This window comes from Watersipora subatra, chromosome 3, assembly GCF_963576615.1.
Source record: "Watersipora subatra chromosome 3, tzWatSuba1.1, whole genome shotgun sequence".
In the NCBI taxonomy this organism is placed as follows: Eukaryota; Metazoa; Bryozoa; class Gymnolaemata; order Cheilostomatida; family Watersiporidae; genus Watersipora; species Watersipora subatra.
The window spans coordinates 37,341,204-37,365,631 of NC_088710.1; the positions used below are offsets into that span (position 1 = coordinate 37,341,204).

General features: G+C 36.2%; 1 protein-coding gene across 1 annotated transcript in view; it reads right to left on the minus strand.

The window, feature by feature from the left end:
• LOC137390577 (ubiquilin-2-like) overlaps positions 1–24,056 on the minus strand; it is a 42,027-nt gene extending 17,971 nt beyond the window's left edge. Inside the window, exons 1-7 of the mRNA XM_068076907.1 lie at positions 23,900–24,056; positions 21,129–21,281; positions 20,774–20,962; positions 12,106–12,282; positions 5,995–6,072; positions 5,759–5,876; positions 4,176–4,322 (exon numbers count right to left, since the gene is read on the minus strand). Coding sequence (XP_067933008.1) covers positions 4,176–4,322; positions 5,759–5,876; positions 5,995–6,072; positions 12,106–12,282; positions 20,774–20,962; positions 21,129–21,281; positions 23,900–23,995 — 958 coding nt within the window. The 5' untranslated portion in view covers positions 23,996–24,056. The remainder of the gene's footprint in view (positions 1–4,175; positions 4,323–5,758; positions 5,877–5,994; positions 6,073–12,105; positions 12,283–20,773; positions 20,963–21,128; positions 21,282–23,899) is intronic.
• Between the last annotated feature and the right edge of the window lie 372 nt (positions 24,057–24,428).

A 24,428-nucleotide genomic window follows, 5' to 3' on the forward strand; every position in this document is an offset into this window, starting at 1 on the left:
ATATATATATATATATATATCAATATAGGGAACATTTTTAACTTTATATTTGAATGTCTTATCTTTATAAATTTTGTAGACATAAAATGAGTTTGAAACGTTTTGCTTTGCATATTTTTAAACATAATGATTCTGGATATACAGCTAATCACAAAATAATTACTGAAGACAGAAATTATCTATATCAATCTATATGCATATATATTATATATATATATTAATCTCAGTATTTGTCTGTCATCTGTCCAGTTATAGCGATAAAATTATAGCAACAAAAAATCACCTTCATACGAGATTTGAATACCCGACATTCAAATCGCGAGTCTACTAACAAATGCACCTAACCACAAAGTAAGTCGGTCTTACCATTCCCATTGCTTTTACCATATACAGTAGACACTCCTATAACGCAAATTATTCATTCCAGGAACATTTACGTTATAGAGAAGTTACGTTATAAGAATAACATGTGAATAAGAAATACATGTAAATTGCCTAATCCGTTCAAAGATCTTTCTAAACTCACGCCTTTGGTCATGCAAAAAAAGAAAAAAGGTTACTTAATTCCTTCAATTCGTGTGCTGTACCGTAACTGCAAAACTATTTGTTTGCATCAACAACTTTCTCATTTTGATTATCAATCTTACTAGTTTTATAGACCACGATTGCAGTAAATTTACAACAAGTTGATAGGAACTGCACATTTTCAACGATTTGCTTATTTCTCTCAACAGCAATGTCTATTTTAAAAAGTACAGCTAATACCAAATATTTTGTACGTCTATAATAAGGCAAAACAACAAAATATTTTTACTATAAAAGGCAGTTCTACCTGTTCATCGTCTATTACCATACAGGGGTCAAGGCTGGGATAAAGATAATTTTTGACGGTACTCCAACTCGTGACAATGAGACTGGTAGACCAATGCTGCAATTCCTACACTCACCGATTGCCTTTGTATTTATGAACAATTGCGCAGCTATCCTATTCGCCTTTTTGTTGACACATTGAATGATCTATTAAGACGAACTAGAATGCCGGGTAAACTAGAAATTTATATAGAATAAATAGTAGAGTAATCGCACGGTGTTCTTTCTTTTGAAAGTGCAGCAAAATAACTAACATTCAAATCGATTTGGAAAGCTCGCCCAACTTGACACTTTACGTTATATGGAATTTTTTACATAGTGGGAAACAAAAACTTTACATATATTCTTTACGCTGTGCGGAATTTACGTTATAGGAGGTATGCATTATAGGAGCGTCTACTGTACTGTATACACTTTTCGCGATTGCATATGCTAAATGTGCATTTGTTATTTTTAATTAACATCACTTTTTGCATTTTCTTAGAATAAACATAATGTACAGTCGTGCCAAGGGTATTAACACCCCACAACATTTTTTCATATTAATTTAGTTACTGCACTATTACAATGGCTCTGGCCCACAAATCATATAATCTATATATCAAAATGCTCCGCAGAAGATTATCAATCTCTTTAAAGCATGCTACAGAAGAATAGTTATTCATAGAATAGATGGGTACAAAGGCTCTTAAACATGACTGAGTCAAATCACAACAATTTAGGCCTTTATTTTATTTGTGGAATACAATTAGTATATGTGATTAAACACTCTCAATTGGTCCCAAAGGCTCAACAAACTCTATGTAATGAGTTGGTGGCCCTGTAAAGGGGCTTTGGGGTTGATATTGCCATCAATATTTTGTTGGCCATCCAGTACTGCCTATCACTGCCCTGCATCTCCTTGGCATGCTATTGGCCAAAGTTCTCCAGCCTCTCTGTAGTGACGGGACTGTACCATGCCTTTACAATTGCCTCTATCAAGGTGACCTTTGTGGTTGGTTTATCTTTGGTAACCAGTAGCTTTATCTGATGCCATAAACTCTCTATGGGATTGAGATCGGGGGACTCGGCAGGCCAGCTCCAACACCTTCACACCGTGGGTGTCGAACCCCTCTTTACACCGCTTGGCAGTGTGGCATAGGGCGATGTCCTGCTGAAAAATCCACACCTCATCTTTGTACAGGTCCCTGGCAGATTTAACAGCTTGTCTTCCATCACATTGAGATACTTTTCAGTGTTCATTCTTCCTTCACACACATGAATTCTTCCTGCACCACGAGCCAAAAAGCATCCCCAGATCATCACTGTCAGAGGGTGTTCCACTGTTGGCAACACACACTGGTTTGTAGGCTTCAACAGATCTTCTGCCATATTCAAGCAACATTTTGAAGGTCAAAGTTAGACTCTTCACTTAATATAACCTTGCTCCATTGCTCTAGACTCCAAGATTTGTGCTCCTTAGCCCATTCCAAACGACGTTTTCTATGGACACTGGTGAGCTTAGGTTTTCTCCATGGTGTCCTTGCTGTCAATCCATACTTCTGTAAGATTCTTCTTGCAATAGATGTACCAGTTGACTCTTTGAGATCCTTTGCCAGGACCAGTTCAAAGGTGTTCCTTTGAACTGGTCCTGGCGGTTTTTTCTGACCAAAATGCGTTCGTATCATGTAGTTGCAGTCCGGAGCCTCCCTGGCTTGCTGCGATCTGTTAGTGTTCCACCCTCCTTATATCTTTTTATGGTGTACCTCATCGTTGAAGTGTTCTTCTCAGTCAGTTTTGCAATAGCTTTGTAGCCTAGTCCTCACTCATGGAGGTGAACAATTGCAGCTCAGTCAGTCTCCTGCATTTGCATTTGGAAATTCGTATGAAAATATCCAAAATGCACATTGGAGTTTATACTATTCAAAACCTCTCAAATCTTTCAAAAATCCACTCAGTGACTACACTATGTCTAGGGATTTATGCGATGCGTTGCGTTATTGCTTTGTGTACAGCATAGAGCACTTGTCTGGGGATTGAACTCGGAAATAAAAGTCAAAATTTGAATGAAAATGTAGGGCTCGTCTCCAAAGGTTTGCACAGAGTAAATATTTATTCAATCAACAATATTTTAATTCTATTAGAAAGAGTAGACTCTAAAATTTACTTTGATGTATACTTTTCATGTTTCAAGCTCATAATAGAATAAGCAATGACTAATTGAAGTTGAGCTAATTTGGCATTTCACAGCTAAAGGACAAAGAGAGCGGTGTTAATACTTTGGCCATGTCTGACATAATATAGGTTCGATCGGAGACAGGAAAAAGGTGTAACATCTTTCACCTCTATTTGCTTGTATATCGAAAGGTAATGACCACTTCTAATTTAAGTTTTTTTCTTAAAAATGAAAGGTGTTTTATGTTATTGATACTAGAGTATGGGCAATAAATAAAATGAAGTAGTTGCATCTATTATAAGGTAGTGGCAATATGTGAATCAATACCTATGTATAAAATTGATTTTTCTCAATAGAACGGATATTCTGTAATAGTACATCAAAAGAATGAGGGGCTAAAACATGACTGATGTGATCTAGGGATAGCATCAATTAATCGGAGCTAATAGCACATAGAAATAGTAAGTAGTAGCCTGTTTGGGTTGGATGCTGTTTTTATGCATGAGCAGACAAAACATATCACTATCAGGTGTGCAAGTAGGTGTGTAAAGTACCATAAAACTTCTAATTGAACACCATGGCACTCTATTTACCAACCATTCATCTATTGCAGCAGTCAAATGGAGGTGGCGTTCAAATAGAGGTGGCATTTAATTAGAGGTTTTATGTTATGTCCACATATCCCGAAAGCAGTAGCATTCTTTCCATTTCAATTTGTAAAAAGTAGCCATCAAAGTTAATGTGCTCTCACGCTAGCAGCGGGAACAAACAAACATGAATGTTAAAACGTATAGAAAACTTCACTTCATTAAAAATAAAATGCAAAAATAAAAAATAAAAATTAAAGGTTGTGAAGCTAAAGGTGAAATTGAGAAGGAAAGGTTGGGATGGGAAAGAGCAAAATTGGGAAAAGAGTGGCAAAGGTTAAGGGGGTGTAGGAGTTGAAAGAGAAAACGTAACAGTTGAAAGAAAAAAGGTACAAGATGAAAATGAAGAGGTGAAAGTTGGGAGAAGAAAGGCAGAGAAGAGAGGAGGAAAAGGGGAAGTAAAAAAGAAAAAAGAGGGAAAAGAGAAAAGGAAATATAAAAGAGGCAAAAAACATTGAAATGTGGCCGAGCGAGCAGAAGACATACAGCTGTAGCTTACTCACTTGACATACTACCCATTCTGGTGCCAGAACCTGTTGCGGCAGATGTACTTGTAGTGGGTGTAGTACTGGCTGTTGTTCCAGGAGGAGCCCATGGATTTGGTAGCGGATCATTATTCTCCATACCTTCCTGTGAATTAGCAGTGTTACCTAGAAAATAAACTTCCAGTGATTAGTACATACTAAACCTCTGGCATTTAGCGACTCAAAGTATGAAAAAATAGACTCAATTCTAAAAAACCAAATAACAATCAGAAGGCATCACAAGACCAACTTTATTAAATCCATTTTATGCATTTCTGTTGCAGCCATAACATGATGGCAGCAACAGCAACTTTTTACAAATCACCTTTTTATGTAACCATGGTGTTTAATTGTAGTTCGGCAGAACATAGTGATAAACATTGGGTGAACTTCTTTTGAGGCTACTTTATTGTTGTACAGAAAAAAAGAAACATTACGAAAATACCCAAAGAAAATAGCAGAAACGAGGAACTTGATTGGTGTTACTGTTGACTCGTAAACATAAGTTGTAACTTGTTGATGTTAAACCTATCCTGACTGTTGCAGAAGGTACTGGTTCAGCTGAGAGTACGTACAGCTGAGAGTATTAGCTGATCAATACTGTAGCAATGTTTCTACATGCATTGATTACGTGATGAAGGAGCAAAGAATTTGCTGTGCTTTGACAAGATAGCTAATCTAAGCTTTGGTGAGGTTGGTAAAACAATCAACTCAAGAGTACAGCTTATTTCAATTAGAGTTATAATCGATGATTGCCTTTTTTGTTTGTCTAATTTTGCCATCTCATTTCCTATGATTGTGATGGAAGTGGCCGAATTGCAGTCGATGACTTTATTGTGCTGACAGAAGGTAGACAGAAGCAAAGTAGATGCGTCTTCTTAGATAGATACCAAGGATAGGTAATAACTGCAGATGATAATCCTGGTAAAGAAAAGAGGATTTAGATGCTAGTGGCTTTGTGCTAAGACCGGTGTGAGGCTGATACTAAACTGTCACTAGGTGTCACGTAGGAAAGCAACTGCCACTGGATGCCATAACGGAACTAACTGCCACTGGAAGCCATTAGGGAAGTCTAACTGCCACTGAGTGTTATCACAGAAAGCTAACAGACCAGAGAAGTCTAACTGCCCCTGGATGTCATGGCAAAGCTAACTGCCACTGAATGGCATGGCAAAAAGCTAGCTATCATAGGACATCAAAAAGGAAAGCGAACTGCCACTGGAAGTCGTGACAGAAAGCTAACTGGCACTAGATGTCATGACAAAAAGCTACCTATTAGAGGATGTCATGAGGGAATGCTGCAGCTGCTGAGATATATGATTGAGAGAACAACGTAGTCGTAGAAACTAATAAATTTTTATTACTCATTGATAAGTTAACTAAACTAGTGATACTGTTATGGCACAGAGGGGTTCGCGAATTGCATGTCTACATTTAGCTCAAAAGGAGGTTGCATAAGCTTGAGTTATATTGCTGTGACATGATAAGGTCTACTTCACAGGTATGTACACTGTAGGGGTAAAGGATACATGCAGGGCCTATATGACTAGAAAGAACTTTACCTGTGTTAGAGTTATTAGCTAGTGCAGCAAATGGATTCCGACTAGTGGCTGCATTCATCATTGGTTCTTGAATATCTCGATATATTCTCTGTAGGTGATTCATACCTCCAGGCATTGACTACAGTCACATTAGACAGTCTTCACGTATGTGGTAATAGCCATTACATGTCGAGATCAAAGCCTAGATTAATGGAATGAACACCGCAGAACACACGGCCACACGGCAGAACACTAACCTCTAAATTGCTGAGGACCCGATCTTGTTGTCGCATCATTTCCTGCATAGCTGCTGGGTTTCTTACTAATTCTAGAGTCTGCAAACATTATCATGTAAATGACTTGCAAACTCAATTTTCATATAGACCTGGGTAACGCTGAAATTTACTAACAACACCTGCGCAAAACTTGGGGAGATTATAAAAAAGGAACCAGGAGTGTGAAAATGATGGTGTAATAAAGTCTATGTTCAAATAAAGAGGTACATGTATGTTTGAATGAAGAAGTACGTGTATACCCTACAGGATGAAAATATTCGTTGGTTATAAAATTTGCGATTTCTCGAACAGTCAATTCCGCGAATTATTAAATTCCGTGAATAATTAGTTCTATTTTTAATCACAAGGGAGAATAACCGCTGCATCAAATTAAAAACTAGTCGCTAAGTTAGTTTTTAATATAAATACTAAACGTAGTTGAGTTCCAAAACATTTTAAAAATCATTGCCTGAGCTTTGAGCTAACGCCATTGCCAATGCATCACATTTCTTTACAAAATTATTCAAGGTTGTCACAAGATATGCAAAATGGCGTCATCGCAAAAATAGCCGCTAGGCGAAAGTACTAAACGTAGCCGAGTTCCAAAACCTCATCGCCGGGCTTCGAGTTTTATTGCCATTGCATCAAATAAAACTTTACAATATTATTCAAGGTTTTCACAAGTTATTCGGCATGGCTTCGTCATCGCAAAAAGTCTCTCCTAGTCTTTTTACGTTGAAATCAACTCCATCAATCTCTAATACCGAAGTTGAGGACGATCATGATTCTGATCTGGACATTATGGTATGTACTTGATTTGCAGTGCAGATACGTTTTTCCATAATTAACTGCATTAGTTAATTATTTTGTTTAAAAACTGATCGCTTTCATTAAATACTTCAGCTATTGTTTTTGTGCTTCCTTAACACTCATTAATATTTTTTTCTTTATTTTGTGTTTACTGCAGATTGAGAATTAAACAACCTACTCTGATTACGAAAGCTAGAGACAAGTAGTAATATTCATCAAGGCAGGAATATTGGCAGAGAAGCAACCAGTCAACCTAGAACCTTCATCAACAACAACTCCTTGATATCGCTGCAGCAAACAAGATTATATTATATATTTTATTTTATGTATAGATATATTATAATTTATTACAAACTTGAGTGTACAAATAAAATATTTCAAATACAAATAAAATTTTACAAACGATGAATGGAGTAAATATAAACAGTTTAGTCCATATGGCGGTTGTCTAGCAATAAAATTAAACTGGTACTCTTGATAAGTGAATACTAGCGTGTAATGGTGCTCTCTGACTAGTTATTTTGGTAATAGCAGCTCTGTCGCTGTCACTGTCTTGGGTAGATGTTGAAAGCAATTCTCTCGCTACTACATGACTGGTAAGGAAGTTATCATCAGAACTCTCCTCGTGGCTTACTATTGCAAAGTTCTGCCGGTTAGCCAAAGATTTGTGCTCGTAAAGGAGTTTTTGTTCCTTTTTTAAAACAGATATATTCTTCTCGTTAGCAGCTGCGGTCACTTCTACCGCAATTTCAAGACCTCCCTGAATGATTGGTGATCTTCTAAGAATGACATCTACCACCCTTACATTCATTGTGCTGCCGTGTATGATGAAAAATCTCTGTCTCACACTAAAACAACTAACGAAGTGGTAGGGATGTAAAAAATAAATATTGCATTTTACCGAAGAACCAAAGTAAAATTCAACTAATTTAGTAAACGTGAAAAACTCATTACTTACCACAAATTGTTGGTTCATCAAAGGCTTCCAAATCTATGAATATTCGTGAAAACCTCTGAACGCAGCAAAAAATTTATTGCTTAGCACGATCGACCCGTACGTGTAATTGTAAGCTAAATAGAAAACGAAACACGCCATGTTCGCATGCGTAGGGTTAATTCTATTGTTAGACGTAATAGAGTTAACTCTTCATAGAGAGTGACAGTTTTCAGCCGCGAATAAATTAATCCGCAAATATGCATGAAAAGGCAATTTTTGCGAAATATGACTCCACGAATAAATTCATCCTGTAGGGCATTTGAATGAAACGGTACATGTATGTTTGAATGAAGAGGTACATGTATGTTCAAATAAAAAAGTACATGTATGTTTGAATGAAGAGGTACATGTATGTTTCAATGAAGAGGTACATGTATGTTTGAATGAAAAGGAAGCTATTCTTAGTGTGAACTACAATAATTTCCTAACCATGATACCGTGACAAAGGCAAAGTAGTAAGAGCCATGCTCAAATAAGTTTACACTTCAAACAATTTGTTGCTTGCTTTAGTTGACCGTAAATAAAAGAGACCAACTGTAGCCTTCATGAAAGGGATATACTGCAGTACAAGCTGATTAAATGAAACATCAAACTTGAAATGCAGGCCCTTGTTCCATTATTATCAATAGTTCACGAAAACATGTCAATTTTATTAGGCCTGGTGTTGATTGACCGGTTTAACTATCTAATCACTGACTTAAAAAAGGAAAAAGATAGTAAGAGCTGAACAGCTAGAATTTCAGAATCTTCATCCAGAATCTTTGCTTTCTTAATGGTCGACGTGAATTCTTAGAAAAACAAAATCTTTAACAATTAGCCTCGCATTGATATTGGTTACAGTAGACGCTCTTATAATGAAAACAATCTGTTCCAGGAACGTTTACGATATACCTTACAGGATGAAAATATTCGATGGATACAAAAATTTGCTATTTTTCGAACAGTCAATTCCGCAAATTATTAAATTCCGCGAATAGTTAGTTCTATTTTAATTCACAGGGGAGAATAACTACTGCCTCAAATTAAAAACTAGCCGCTCGGCATAAATACTACACGTAGCTGCGTTCCAAAACCTTTTTAAAACAATCGCCAGGGCTTCGGAGTTAATCCCATTGCAAATGCATCACATTTCTTTACAAAATTATTCAAGGTTGTCACAAGAGATGCAGAAAGGCGTCATCGCAAAAGTAGCCGCTAGGCAGAAGTACTAAATGTAGCCGAGTTCCAAAACTTCTTTAAAATCATCGCCGGGCTTCGAGTTTTATTGCCATTGCATCAAACTTTACAAAATTATGCAAGGTTTTCACAAGTTACTCGGCATGGCTTTGTCAATGCAAAAAATCTCTCCTAGTCTTTTTACATTGAAATCAACTCCATCAACCTCTAATACCGAAATTGAGGATGATAATGATTCTGATCTGGACATTATATGGTATGTATTTGATTTGCAGTGCAGATACGTTTTTCCATAATTAACTGGGTTAGTTAATTCTTTTGTTTAAAAACTGATCGCTTTCATTAGATACTTTAGCTATTGTTTTTGTACTTCATTTATACTTATTAATATTTTTTCTCTTTTGTGTTTACTGCAGATTGAGAATGAAACGGAACCTACTTCGATTACGAATACTACAGACAAGTAGTAATATTCACCAAGGCAGGAATATTGGCAGAGAAGCCACCAGTCAACCTGGACCCCCTTCATCAACAACAACTCCTTGATATCGCTGCAGCAAACATGATTATATCATGTATTCTATTTCATGTATAGATATATTATAATTTATTACAAACTTGAGTGTACAAATAAAATATTTCAAAGAAAAATAAAAATTTACAAACGATGAATGGAGTAAATAAAAACAGTTCAGCCCATATGGTGGTTGTCTAGCAATAAAATTCAACTGATACGCTTGATAAGTAAATACTAGCGTGTAATGGTGCTCTCTGACTAGTTATTTTGGTAATAGCAGCTCTATATTGCTGTCACTGTCTTAGGTAGATGTTAAAGGCGATTCTTTCGCTACTACATGGCTGGTAAGGGTGTTATCATCAGAACTCTCCTCGTGGCTTACTATTGCAAAGTTCTGCCGGTTGGCCAAAAATTTGTGATCGTAAAGGCGTTTTTGTTCCTTTTTTAAAGGTTGACTTGCAACAAAATTCACCTTACCGTTTTTTGATATGAAAAAGTTCACCGTGTCTTACTCTGTTGTGTTGTAGGTGCAAAATATGTGGAAAGGTGATTACAAGCTTTTAAAAGCTCAAAAACGAACAGAAAATCGCAGCCAACGAGACCGCCGCAGTTTGGATTCTCTTTCCGAAACGCCTCAAATGTGATGTAGTTGTGAGAGATGGTTTGTTTACACTTTCTTGCAACCTTATTCCTCGAAATATTTTCACAAATATACTTCACGCATTCAATAAAACTATGTCTATTGTTCTTACGCGTCTGTGTTATCGTCATCGTAATGCTGTCACTTTTAGCAGTGATATCTTATAACTTACCGTAAAAATTCGTTTAATTATTTATCCTTAGCTTGAAGGAGTACATATCATTGTCTGATAATCATGACGAGCCTGTTGGTCACTTGTGATAATCGAAAAGTGCTGCAGAAAGTATTTGCGAAGTATTGGGTCACATGATCAGATTACGACTTGCCGATTAGACCAGGCTGAAACAAAACTGTAAAGTAGCAAGCATCTATATTTGATACGGGGTCTTCAGTAAAACCCGAAGTGTTTGTCGTAAACTAGTACTACGATAAGTTTTATATTGAGCTTTGTATTGGCCTTTCAATTCCTGTGAGAACATATGTGACAAGACGATAACCAAATTTCATGACTACGTCATCGAAATAAAGAGATTCCAATCTACGGCGGCTTTTCGTTTTTGAGCTTTTAAGAGCTTGTAATCACATTTACACATATTTGGCACTTGGAACACAACAGAGTAAGACATGGTGAATCTTTTGATACCAAATAACTGTAATGTGAAGTTTGTTGCAAGTCAACCTTTAAAATAGATATATTCTCCTCGTTAGCAGCTGCGGTCACTTATACCTAATTTCAAGACCTCACTGAATTATTGGTGATTTTCCAATGACATCTACCACCCTTGCAGTAATGGTGCCTCCATGTAGGATGAAAATACTCTCTCTCACTAAAACAAATAACGAAGCGGTAGGGACGGAAAAAATAAATATTGCGTTTTAACGAAGAACCAAAGTAAAATTCAATAATTAATTTAGTAAATGGGTTTGAAAAAAACTCATTACTTACCACAAGTTGTTGGTTCATCAGAGGCCTCCAAATCGATGAATATTCATGAAAACCTCTGAACGCAGCAAGAAATTTACAGCTTAGCATGATCGACTCGTAGTTGCAAGCTAAATAGAAACCGAAACACGTGGTGCGCGCATGTGAAGGGTTAACTCTATTGCTAGCCGCAATAGAGATATCTCTTCATAGAGAGTGATTGTGTTCACCCGCGAATAAATTAGTCCGCGAATATGCATGAAAAAAGCAATTTGCGTGAAACTTACCTCCGCGAATAAATTCATCCTGCAGGGTACCAACAGTAAACAGTTATAGGGAATTTACGTTGCAAGAAAAGTACAATGCATGTAAATTGCCTAATCCGTTCAAGACCTTCGCAAACTCAGCCCTTTGGCCATAAAAAAACGAAAAACCTTACTCAACTCTTTCAATTTGTTGGCTGTACGGTAACTGCAGAAATATCGGTTTGGAAAAATAACTTTTCATATACACTGAACTTACTACTAGTCTAAGGATAATATGATTTGAGGATATGCACTGAACTTACTACTGGCCTGAGGATAATATGATTTGAGGATATGCACTGAACTTACTACTATCCTAAGGATAATATGATTTGAGAAAATACACTGAACTTACTACTATCCTAAGGATAATATGGTTGGAGGGTATACACTGAACTTACTACTATCCTGAGGATAATATGATTTGAGGATATGCACTGAACTTACTACTGGCCTGAGGATAATATGATTTGAGGATATACACTGAACTTACTACTAGCCGAAGGATAATTTATGGTTTGAGGATATAGCCGTATCTTTAGATGACAGAGCTATTTAAATTATTGCTATGACAAATTATTTTTACTCAGCTGTAATAATTTTATCAAGCTTTAAGTAAAATCATTTTTAAGTAAAAACAATTACAAATTATTTTTCATTAAAAATGATTTAAAAATCTCATTAATTAAAGCAGCACAATGTCCTTAGATGACTGGAACTGCCTACCTGTCGCATAAGATCAGGGTTATTCAACATGTGATTAATTTCTGGGTTGCTTTCCATCAGCTCTCTCATTTGAGGATTGCTTGTTATCATTGACCTCATTACTTCCGGATTATTGAAAATAGCGTGCATCATTGGACTCTCCAATATCTGTCGCATACTCTCCGGGTTTCGCAGCAACTGTGGAATAAGCACGGATGTAGCTGAAGCATTACAACAGTGATAAGGTTCTCTCAGCAACAACTCTGATGTATAACAACCTTATTAATATTCTTGTGCTCTTGATAACGAACATGTTTTATGACCCGCATCATATCAACATATGAACTTACATATTTTTCATGTAACAATGACAAACTTTTTAGTTTGATTCCTGAATTGGTGTTTATGGTCTATGAACATATGGTGAAAAATTGGAGGACCTTACATGTAGATTCATGAAAAAAACCAAACATATTAACATGGAAAAACTTGACGAAAAAAATTTCACAGCCACCAATAAAAAAGGTTAGATTATTTAGCTAGATCAGGGGTCTCCAAACTATGGCCCGCGGGCCAGAAACGGCCCGTTGGGCCCCTTATCCGGCCCGCAGAGACACTTAAGAAAAAAATTAAACAAAATTAAAAAAAATAATATTATTAAACAAAATAAACTTTGTGCAGAAAATGCACGTTATGACTCAAGCCAACTAGCAAAAGTGGCTTGCGTCAATTTTTGTCCCAACTTCCTATTCGTACTTTCGTTTCAAGCACATTGCGAAATTTAAAGAGCTGAGGGATAACGTGGAAATTTTTTATATTTCAACGCTTCATGATGATTGACAAAAGGAAAAGAAAAGTAGATGATGAGTGTCGGCGATTTCAAGAAGAGTGGAGTGTAAAATACTTCTTCATCGAGTCTGCAGATAAAGCATTGTGTGTCATCTGTCATGAGACTGTTGCAGTATTGAAGGAGTATAATTTGCACCGCCATTACCAAAGCAAACGCCAGGGAACATATTCACGGTTTGAAGGAAATATACGTGAAGAGAAACTTGCAAAGTTAAAGCAGCTCATTAATTCTCAAAGAACAGTTTTCACAAAAGCTTCAAAACAAAATGAGTCGATAGCAAGGGCTAGTTTTAAAGTGGCTTATATTCTCGCTAAAAATGGCAAGCCTTTTACAGATGGTGAGATAGTAAAAAACTGTTTGCTAGAGATTGTGGATGAACTTTGTCCGGAAAAATCAAATGTTATTAAAACTATAACATTGGGTGCTAATACTGTTGCCCGGCAAGTTGGAAACATGAGCACAAACCTAATGGAGCAAATTGCCAGCCATGCTAAGAATTTTGTGCATTTTTCTTTGGCAATGGATGAGTCAACGGACAGGTGTGGCACCTCCCAGTTGCTAATTTTCATTCGAGGTGTGGATGCCAATTTAAATATCACTTGAGAGTTGGCTTCACTGAACAGAATGTAAAACACAACGACTGGAGAAACTTGATGAAAGAAATACAGAAAACATTTGAGCAATATAGTTTGGATTGGAATTGACTGAAACGCTCAACTATGGATAGGGGAAGAAATATGTGTGGTGTGAAGAAAGGATTGGTGGGACAAATCAAACAATTTTGTGCTGAAAAAGATATATCAGAACCAATGTTTCTACATTGCATAATACACCAACAAGCTCTTTGTGCTAAGTATGTGGACATTAGCTGTGTGGTGGACCCTGTAACAACAATGGTGAATTTGATAAGATCACAGGGACTGAATCACAGACAGTTCAAGGAAATGCTAAAAGAGACAGACAGAATCTGTAGACATGCCATATTACACTGCAGTAAGATGGCTAAGTTGTGGAAATTGCTGCAGGATTTCTTGCAGGAAAAGGGAAGCATCAAGCATTACTGTCTGATAAAGCGTGGATATGTAAGTTGGCTTTTGCTGCAGATATCACTGGCTATATCAACAGTTTAAATCTTAAGCCACAGGGAGAAGAAAACCTCATTAGTGATTTGTTCACACATCTAAAGGCCTTCAGGCACAAACTAGACCTGTTCCTGAAACAAGTTCAGGTCATGAATTTAACACATTTTAAAAACTGTACAGAGGCTATGGTAGAAGCTAACACAGATTTCCACTTTCAATTGCTTGTGGGATTATTGAAGAGCTTCAACATCAATTCCAGGAGAGATTTGCTGATTTGCATGCAAAAGCAGATGAGTTGAGGCTCTTTCAAAATCAATTTGAAGTGGATGCAGCTTAGTGTTGGGCCGGTATTAGGTTATCCGCTCTTACCGGTACCGAGGGATTCTCGGTATCCGAGGAAACCAATCATTTTCGGTGTCAGCTAGGTATCCGCGGCCGGCTTGATATGATCGGTATTTATCCGTGAAGGCCTACCGGTATATGGTTATACAGATATCCGGAGAGATTTTTAAAACGCTTCATGACGAACATGCCAATCTCAGCACGCATTGGCGAACAAATTCAACGAAAATTTCCACGCTGACTGTATCTACTATTATATTACGTTACATTGATAATGCCACCAGCCTCGAAGGTTTGGGAGTTCTACACAGATGGGAGGACGTATAAAGACTCTAACGGGACTGGACTCTAATTGGACTGCGTATAATTATGTGATTACATTACCTGATTACAATATGTGATAATAAGATTTTTTTAAACTGTTTCAGTATATTTAACAAAGAGAGCCCATTGCCATTATCTATCTGTTCTTTATTATACATAACGTTTGTATCAATAACTATATTTTTTAATAGAATAAACAATAAAAACATCTATCATGAAAATTATATTTCCATCTTTCTTTTCTTTTTTGGCTTTCTAAAACAAGGAGTCTCTTTGCGGTAACAATATACTGCTGACTAAAGAATGTTTTTTTGCACAGGCTACTTTTTGCAAAACGATAAAAATTGTTCGAGACAGTTATGATTTAAAGTTTAAACCATTTAAAGACACACTGATAACCACATACCGAACAATAGTACCGACAATACCGAACTTTCTTAGTTGGCAAAGGATACCGAAGATGGTAAATACCGAGGATACCGAAACCGGAAAAACCGATAAAAATGTGCAAGGATGTCCGATCCGGCACTAAATTAGATACCGGCCCAACACTAATGCAGCTGCATGTCCAGACAGTTTACAATTAGAGAATTAGAGATGATTGAGCTACAAGCAAATGACTCGCTGAGGGATAAATTTAAAGAAGGGCTTGTTCAATTTTACAAAATCTTACCTAAAGAGAGCTATCAAAATTTGAGACATTTTGCTGCAGGACTGCTATGTATGTTTGACACCACTTACTTGTGTGAAAAAACTTTTTTTGGAATGAAGTAAGGGAAAAACTGTTATAGAAAAAACATGTCAGATGAAAATCTGAGGGCTCTTCTAATGCTTGGGACCTCAAACCTAAAGCCAGACTTTTTCACAATTTTGTCATCAAAAAGCCAATTTCACCACTGACATTGAGGAAACTGAACAGACTAATTGTGATTTTGTTATGATATTACTCTTGGTTGAAATCTAACCTTTAAATTTTGAATAATTATTTTCTTAACTAATAAAGCTTGTGTTATGTACTTCGTTTTATTAAAATATTCGCTCTTTGACCAGCGGTATATGGTTTGTCGGCCCTACACATGCTGGCTGAAGGTTCATGTGACCCTCTGGCTGTAAAGTTTGGAGACCCCTGAGCTAGATGAATAGAGATAGGTGTATATTTGACAAGTTGAGACAGGTGTATATTTGACAAGTTGAGACTACTTGGATGATGCTCTCATTGTACGAGAATCGAGATTCAATTGTCAATGATGGATTTGCTGTCCAGATAAGCCTTTGGTTTGAAGCACTTTTGCTCACAAGTTGCTTTTTAATTGTTGAAGCGGCCGTCAGTTGGGTACTTATAACAATAATAATATATTATAATACAAAAAGTCAAATACCTAAAAATACGGAATGCCCACAAAATATATGTTAACTGAGTTGGTAGCTGTCAGCTACAATGTATAATATGATAAAAATCCAGTAGCCTTTAAACTTGATCGAAAATACCTTTTCCTTGCAAAAGGATTTCCAGTTGTTTTTAACTATGCATTCAGTAAAGAATAAAGCATCTAAACTTTGGACTATGTGAATTAAATACATTCGTGATCCACCACTTCAAGCTGCAATATCAAACTTTACAAATAAATTATATTAAAAGTGATGAAATTCCAAAGATATTATGAAAACAGACAAGTTAAAAATGACAGAATGCCCAACTTTTGAATTCTAGCAACAGTTGAGGAGTGATTATTAAGTGCGAAAGAGCGAGATATGCCATAGCTGTATATTAGAATTCTAGCAACAGTTGAGGAGTGATTATTAAGTGTGAAAGAGCGAGATATGCCATAGATGTATATTAGAATTCTGGCAACAGTTGAGGAGCGATTATTAAGTGTGAAAGAGCGAGATATGCCATAGCTGTATATTAGAATTCTAGCAACAGTTGAGGAGTGATTATTAAGTGTGAAGGAGCGAGATATGCCATAGCTGTATATTAGAATTCTAGCAACAGTTGAGGAGTGATTATTAAGTGTGAAGGAGCGAGATATGCCATAGCTGTATATTAGAATTCTAGCAACAGTTGAGGAGTGATTATTAAGTGTGAAGGAGCGAGATATGCCATAGATGTATATTAGAATTCTAGCAACAGTTGAGGAGTGATTATTAAGTGTGAAAGAGCGAGATATGCCGTAGATGTATATTAGAATTCTAGCAACAGTTGAGGAGTGATTATTAAGTGTGAAGGAGCGAGATATGCCATAGATGTATATTAGAATTCTAGCAACAGTTGAGGAGTGATTATTAAATGTGAAGGAGCGAGATATGCCATAGATGTATATTAGAATTCTAGCAACAGTTGAGGAGTGATTATTAAGTGTGAAGGAGCGAGATATGCCATAGATGTATATTAGAATTCTAGCAACAGTTGAGGAGTGATTATTAAGTGTGAAAGAGCGAGATATGCCATAGATGTATATTAGAATTCTAGCAACAGTTGAGGAGTGATTATTAAGTGTGAAGGAGCGAGATATGCCATAGATGTATATTAGAATTCTAGCAACAGTTGAGGAGTGATTATTAAGTGTGAAAGAGCGAGATATGCCATAGATGTATATTAGAATTCTAGCAACAGTTGAGGAGTGATTATTAAGTGTGAAAGAGCGAGATATGCCATAGATGTATATTAGAATTCTAGCAACAGTTGAGGAGTGATTATTAAGTGTGAAGGAGCGAGATATGCCATAGATGTATATTAGAATTCTAGCAACAGTTGAGGAGTGATTATTAAGTGTGAAGGAGCGAGATATGCCATAGATGTATATTAGAATTCTAGCAACAGTTGAGGAGTGATTATTAAGTGTGAAAGAGCGAGATATGCCATAGATGTATATTAGAATTCTAGCAACAGTTGAGGAGTGATTATTAAGTGTGAAAGAGCGAGATATGCCATAGATGTATATTAGAATTCTAGCAACAGTTGAGGAGTGATTATTAAGTGTGAAAGAGCGAGATATGCCATAGATGTATATTAGAATTCTAGCAACAGTTGAGGAGTGATTATTAAGTGTGAAAGAGCGAGATATGCCATAGATGTATATTAGAATTCTAGCAACAGTTGAGGAGTGATTATTAAGTGTGAAAGAGTGAGATATGCCATAGATGTATATTAGAATTCTAGCAACAGTTGAGGAGTGATTATTAAGTGTGAAGGAGCGAGATATGCCATAGCTGTATATTAGAATTCTAGCAACAGTTGAGGAGTGATTATTAAGTGTGAAGGAGCGAGATATGCCATAGATGTATATTAGAATTCTAGCAACAGTTGAGGAGTGATTATTAAGTGTGAAAGAGCGAGATATGCCATAGATGTATATTAGAATTCTAGCAACAGTTGAGGAGTGATTATTAAGTGTGAAAGAGCGAGATATGCCGTAGATGTATATTAGAATTCTAGCAACAGTTGAGGAGTGATTATTAAGTGTGAAAGAGCGAGATATGCCATAGATGTATATTAGAATTCTAGCAACAGTTGAGGAGTGATTATTAAGTGTGAAAGAGCGAGATATGCCATAGATGTATATTAGAATTCTAGCAACAGTTGAGGAGTGATTATTAAGTGTGAAGGAGCGAGATATGCCATAGATGTATATTAGAATTCTAGCAACAGTTGAGGAGCGATTATTAAGTGTGAAGGAGCGAGATATGCCATAGATGTATATTAGAATTCTAGCAACAGTTGAGGAGTGATTATTAAGTGTGAAAGAGCGAGATATGCCATAGATGTATATTAGAATTCTAGCAACAGTTGAGGAGTGATTATTAAGTGTGAAGGAGCGAGATATGCCATAGATGTATATTAGAATTCTAGCAACAGTTGAGGAGTGATTATTAAGTGTGAAAGAGCGAGATATGCCATAGATGGATATTAGAATTCTAGCAACAGTTGAGGAGTGATTATTAAGTGTGAAGGAGCGAGATATGCCGTAGATGTATATGCCATAGATGCCATGAGCCATAGATGTATATTAGAAAACCTATTAAAGATGAGCTCATTTCCTGGCTAAGCTCTGAATATGCTCTTTTCAGCAGAAACAATATGATGGGAACTTCCTATTGCTTGCAAAGCTACACGCATGCTCGAAAGAGGAAATGGATGTCAGCTAAGAACAGTTGAAAGATACCAGGATAAACAGAACACGCAAGGCAAGTTATACATTCACATTATGTTGAAAATCTATCGTTGCAAAATTCTTAGCTTGAGTACAAACCAACTGGCTACAGGAAATAAGTCCTAGTTTATGTTTCGAATCCCCTGTTTCCCAATTAAATGGGTCAGCTACAAATGTTTTACAGCCTTTGACATGATCCTTCCCAATTACTGTAAAACCTCTAATAGAACGCCATGGCACTCTATTTTTTAACCCTTTCTCTATAGTGGCTGTCAATTGGAAGCGACGTTCAAATAGAGGCTTGCGGTCTATTTTTCAAATGGCTCGTCAGAACTTTTGGAAGATAAATTTAGCCCTATTACAGGGCCAAGCGAATTTCATCTATATTTCACCCTCTTTTTCCGGTGGAGCGATATTAAACTTTTATAAATGCAACATATCTGCTAACTTATCTCCAACTTGTCAAAGATTTATTAATAAATATGCATCGAGAAACCGAGAAATATCTCTACCAGTTGATAAATATTGCTTGCAGTTGACCTGCGATGATATTATAGCCTGTGTCATTCTTTGCAATTTGTTAGAGCTTCCAATTTTTATTTCATTCCAAATTTGAAGACATTTTTATTTTACATCCATCTTTAACATGGTTGAATAAAAGCTCATTGCACTCGCTGATATGTTTGCTACATTTTGCAGCCAAAACTAGGTTTTTATTTGCAGTAGAAGAGGGGTTATGAGCATCGATCCATTGTCAGAAGTGTTAAGGTAACCGCAATGATGCTATTAAAGGTTGACTTGCAACAAAATTCACATTACAGTTATTTGATACGAAAAGGTTCACAATTTCTTACTCTGTTGTGTTGTAGGTGCAAAATATGTGGAAAGGTGATTACAAGCTCTTAAAAGCTCAAAAACGAACAGAAAATCGCGGCCACACGAGACCGCCGTAGTTTGGATTCTCTTTCCAAAACGGCTCAAATGTCACGTAGTTTTGAGAGATGGTTTCTGTTTACACTTTCATGCAACCTTATTCGTCGAAATATTTTCACAAATATACTTCACGCATTCAATAAAACTATGTCTATTGTTCTTAAGCGTCTGTTTTATCGTCATTGTAATGCTGTCACTTTTAGCACTGAGATCTTATAACTTACCGTAAAAAATCGTTAAGCTTTTTAACCTTAGCTCGAAGGAGTACATATCATTGTCTGATAATCATGATGAGCCTGTTGGCCACTTGCGATAATCGAAAAGTGCTGCAAAAATTATTTGCGAAGTATTGGGTCACATGATCAGATTACGACTTGACGATTGAATAATGCCTTAACAAAACTGTAAAGTAGCGAGCATCTATATTTAATACGAGGTCTTCGGTAAAACCCGAAGTGTTTGTCATAAACTAGTGCTACGATAAGTTTTCTATTGAGCTTTTTATTGGCTTTTTAATTCACGTGAGAACATCACGTGACAAGACAATAACCAAATTTCATGGCTACGTCATCAAAATAAAGAGATTCCAATCTACGGCGGCTTTTCGTTTTTGAGCTTTTAAGAGCTTGTAATCACATTTCCACATATTTGGCACCTACAACACAGCAGAATAAGGCATGGTGAATCTTTTGACACCAAATAACTGTAATGTGAATTTTACTGCAAGTCAACCTTTAAAAATAATTCCCCCATAAATACATACCTGTCATTATGTTGAAAGTGCAAGAAATTTTGGAATCAATTGTACGCTTTGAAAGAACTTGTTTTGTTTCAGGACTCTCTTCAGGCATTAATGACTACTAAAACTTCATTTATTTTTAGAAAGATAGTAGTTTTGAGAGTATATAGAAATGCAAGATGGAAATGAGCTATTTGCAAAGAGTATTTGGCAAATGCAGTTTTGCGCAGCCAAACGTTAATGAAAGAAAATTAATGTTAAACATTACCTGCTGCTGCATTTGGGCTTGCATTTCTCCTAAGTTCCCACCAGTAGACAAACCACCGGCCCCAAACATACTAAAAGGGTTTGAGCCAGCAGTAGCTGTGTTGGTGGAAGTATAGGAAGCTGATGAAGTTTGGCCACTGCCTAATCCAGCAGCTGTTGAGGTACTTGTTGTTGACTGTGAATTTACATTCTAAAGGATACCACAGACTAGTTATACTACCAAAAGCTTGTAGCATCAGTAAAAAATAATGAGCAAATGCTCGAAAACACATAAACTTGCCTTCTGACAATCAATTTATCAAAGATATGATTGATAACAATAAATAATATAATATATAATAATAAATACTACTAACACTGCTTGCTGCTTTCACTACAAGGTGTACGGTTAGACCGTCCTTTAGGCCTACTCCTTCCAAAGTGTCAGAGTCCTTGAGAATTTTGCCAGCAAATATTAGGCATAACTGTGGTACACTCGAACTGAATGTTTCGGCTATCTCTTCTTTAAACTAACAATGAACAAATAAAACTCATCACGCTTTCAACAAATAATAACTAAAGATAATAATAATAACTGCGCATAATAACTAAAGATATGAGATCTAGTTAGTTAGTAAGATAGTGAAGCATTATTAAAGGTTGACTTGCAACAAAATTCACATAACAATTATTTGGTATCAAAAGGTTCACCATGTCTTATTCTGCTGTGTTGTAGGTGCAAAATATGTGGAAATGTGATTACAAGCTCTTAAAAGCTCAAAAACAAACAGTTAATCACTGCCATCACAAAACCGTCGATAATTAGAATCTCTTTCCAAAACGGCTCAAATGGGACGTAGTTGAACAAGATGGCTTCTGTTTACACTTTCATGCAACCTCAGTCGTCAAAATATTTTCGCAAATATACTTCACGCATTCAATAAAACCATGTCTATTGTTCTTATGCATCTATTTCATCGTCATTGTAACGCTGTCACTTTCAGCACTGATATCTTATAACCTCCCATGAAAATTCGTTTAATTTTTTAACCTTAGCTCGAAGCAGTACATATCATTGTCTGATAAACATGACGAGCCTGTTGGTCACATGTGATAATCGATAAGTGCTGCAGAAATTATTCGTGCTGTTTGGCAGGAAGTATGGGTCACATGATCAGATTACGACTAGACGATTAGACCAAGCCGAAACAAAACTGTAAAGTAACGAGCATCTATATTTGATACCGGATCTTCGGTAAAACCTGAAGTGTTTGTCATAAACTAGTGCTACGAGAAGTTTTATATGGAGCCTTGTATTGACTTTTTAATTCATGTGAGAACATCCTGTGTCAAAACAATAACCAAATGGATTGACTACGTCAGAGAAATAAACCGATTCCGATCTACGGCGGTTTCGTGATGGCGGCGATTTACTGTTCGTTTTTTAGCTTTTAAGCGCTTGTAATCACATTTCCACATATTTTGCACCTACAACACAGCAGAGACATGGTGAATCTTTTGATACCAAATAATTGTAATGTGAATTTTGTTGCAAATCCACCTTTAACTAATTGCAAAAGCAAAGTAATGAATAGCTAACTACCTCATATAACAAACATTCAAAGCATAGACAGCGTCTGGAGTTGTGATGGTGAGTATTTGAAATCCTAAATCATTGACCCAAGTTTCGTGGCTTATTTTTAGTTGTGGTAATCATGAATAGTTTTCGAGTATGACTCACCAAGAAATAACCTCACAAATCAACAGAAAATATGTGGAAGATGATAAAGAATATTTACCAATTAGTAGCATACTAATGGTGATGCGGTAATAGTGTTGTTTCAAATGCAAGAATATTATAAAAACTAAATATATTACAAAAAGTGATTAAAGAAATAACATCCAACCGAACAGGTCTGAATTATTGAGTCGGAGTTACTACTTTTGTTCAATAAGAATGATGCAGTTTTCCCAGCCAAACACCAAATATAACAACTTACAAAGTAAACTCTGTATGCTAAATTTTCACACGTATTGATGAAGGGAGGACAGATGACCAGCAAGGCAATAACATTCGTAGAACTCCTCTGAATTTCTTTGTAATTTAAATACTATTGCAAATGAAAATCCAGATAGTTCAGAAGCTATTTAGATATGTAACCAAGAATTTTATGTCTAAAAGATTTGGTATACTTTTGTCTTAATTGCATTACAATCTAGTGATCACGGCCAGTTTTTTGCTGTTTTTTAATGTTCAAATATGTTCATATTTTATATTGGTCACTTGGTAATGTTTCGCTATTGGTGATTTTGCCATCTTCAAAGTGACTAACATTTCTGAAAGTCTTTACACTGTCTTTCTTTTAAATGCTTTTTTACACAAATTCTTCTTCACAACAAGGCAATGCTACTTTGCAAAAAGCAATGGAATCCTACACCGATTCTCGTATCACGATTTGTTGCTACTACAATACTGCATTACCGTTATTCTGACATAGTAATTTTACAATTTGTCAAGTTATAGGCTGCAGAAAAAAAAACTTGTAACGTTGTGAACATAACTGAAAAAATAGAACAGCCAAGTAAATGAGTCACTCTGGGACCATACCTGCCAACTCTCACGCATTGGGCGTGAGACTCACACAATCACCCCAAAGAAAAAATGAAAATGCGTGAGAAATGCGTGAGATTTTTGCCCCAATTTCCACAATTTTACATATATACTATCATTGATACATCAATTGCCCCAAAACCAAATCTCACGCGTTGCCCCACTCTTGGGTTGGCAGGTCTGTCTGGGACCTATACGTGAAACACCACTTCGGCAATTATTTACTGTCATCTCTTTTAATTACACCATTTCACGTACTATCTCGGTTCTGACAAACAAAAAAGAAATTTGTGACTCCCTTTGCTTAACAAACGTAAGGAATAGTCTAGGCTTTAGGGCCGAACCATCTATTTGTTCGTAAGAAAATGATAAGAGTGATTTTTTGCCACCGATCATCATCTTCTTCATTAAAGTATGACACTTCGCATATACTGATTACTTCACTAATCAACAAAACGCTATTAAATACGTGTCGTGCTTGTAGTGGTAATAAACCATTCCAACAAACTTAACATATTCAAATTAAGTCAAACGTACCTTTAAAACTGTATAATCCGATTTTACCGAGAATGTCTTTTTGGCTTTAGGAGTTTTTACAGTCACTTTGATATCTTCAGAAGAACCATCAGCCATTGTTTAAGTAATTTTCAAAGGAATATTTTATAAGCTTCTAATAAATAATGACTAGTTCGTTTTGAAAGAGGAAATAGCCTTTGCTATGCCTGTTTGGTCAAAACGTGCGAAACCTGCGCGGGTGCGGTGTGTGGAATGATTCGTACGAAATGCCCACTCTATTTGCGACGAAAAATTGTAGGTTATTTTGCAAGTTTTATTTTTTAACTAATTATAAAGCTAAATTTAGTTATAAAATTTTTGTAAATAACAGAAATATTTTGATTGAATTAGTAGACAACTCCACATTATTTTAATTGTATATAACATAGATATATAAACCTATATTGGCCAATATTAGCTATTCCCATTGAACTTAAAACCTCTGGAATGGAAATCACGTGACTTTACGTTGATAGTGATACGCATTGAACTAAAAACCCCATTAAGGAAT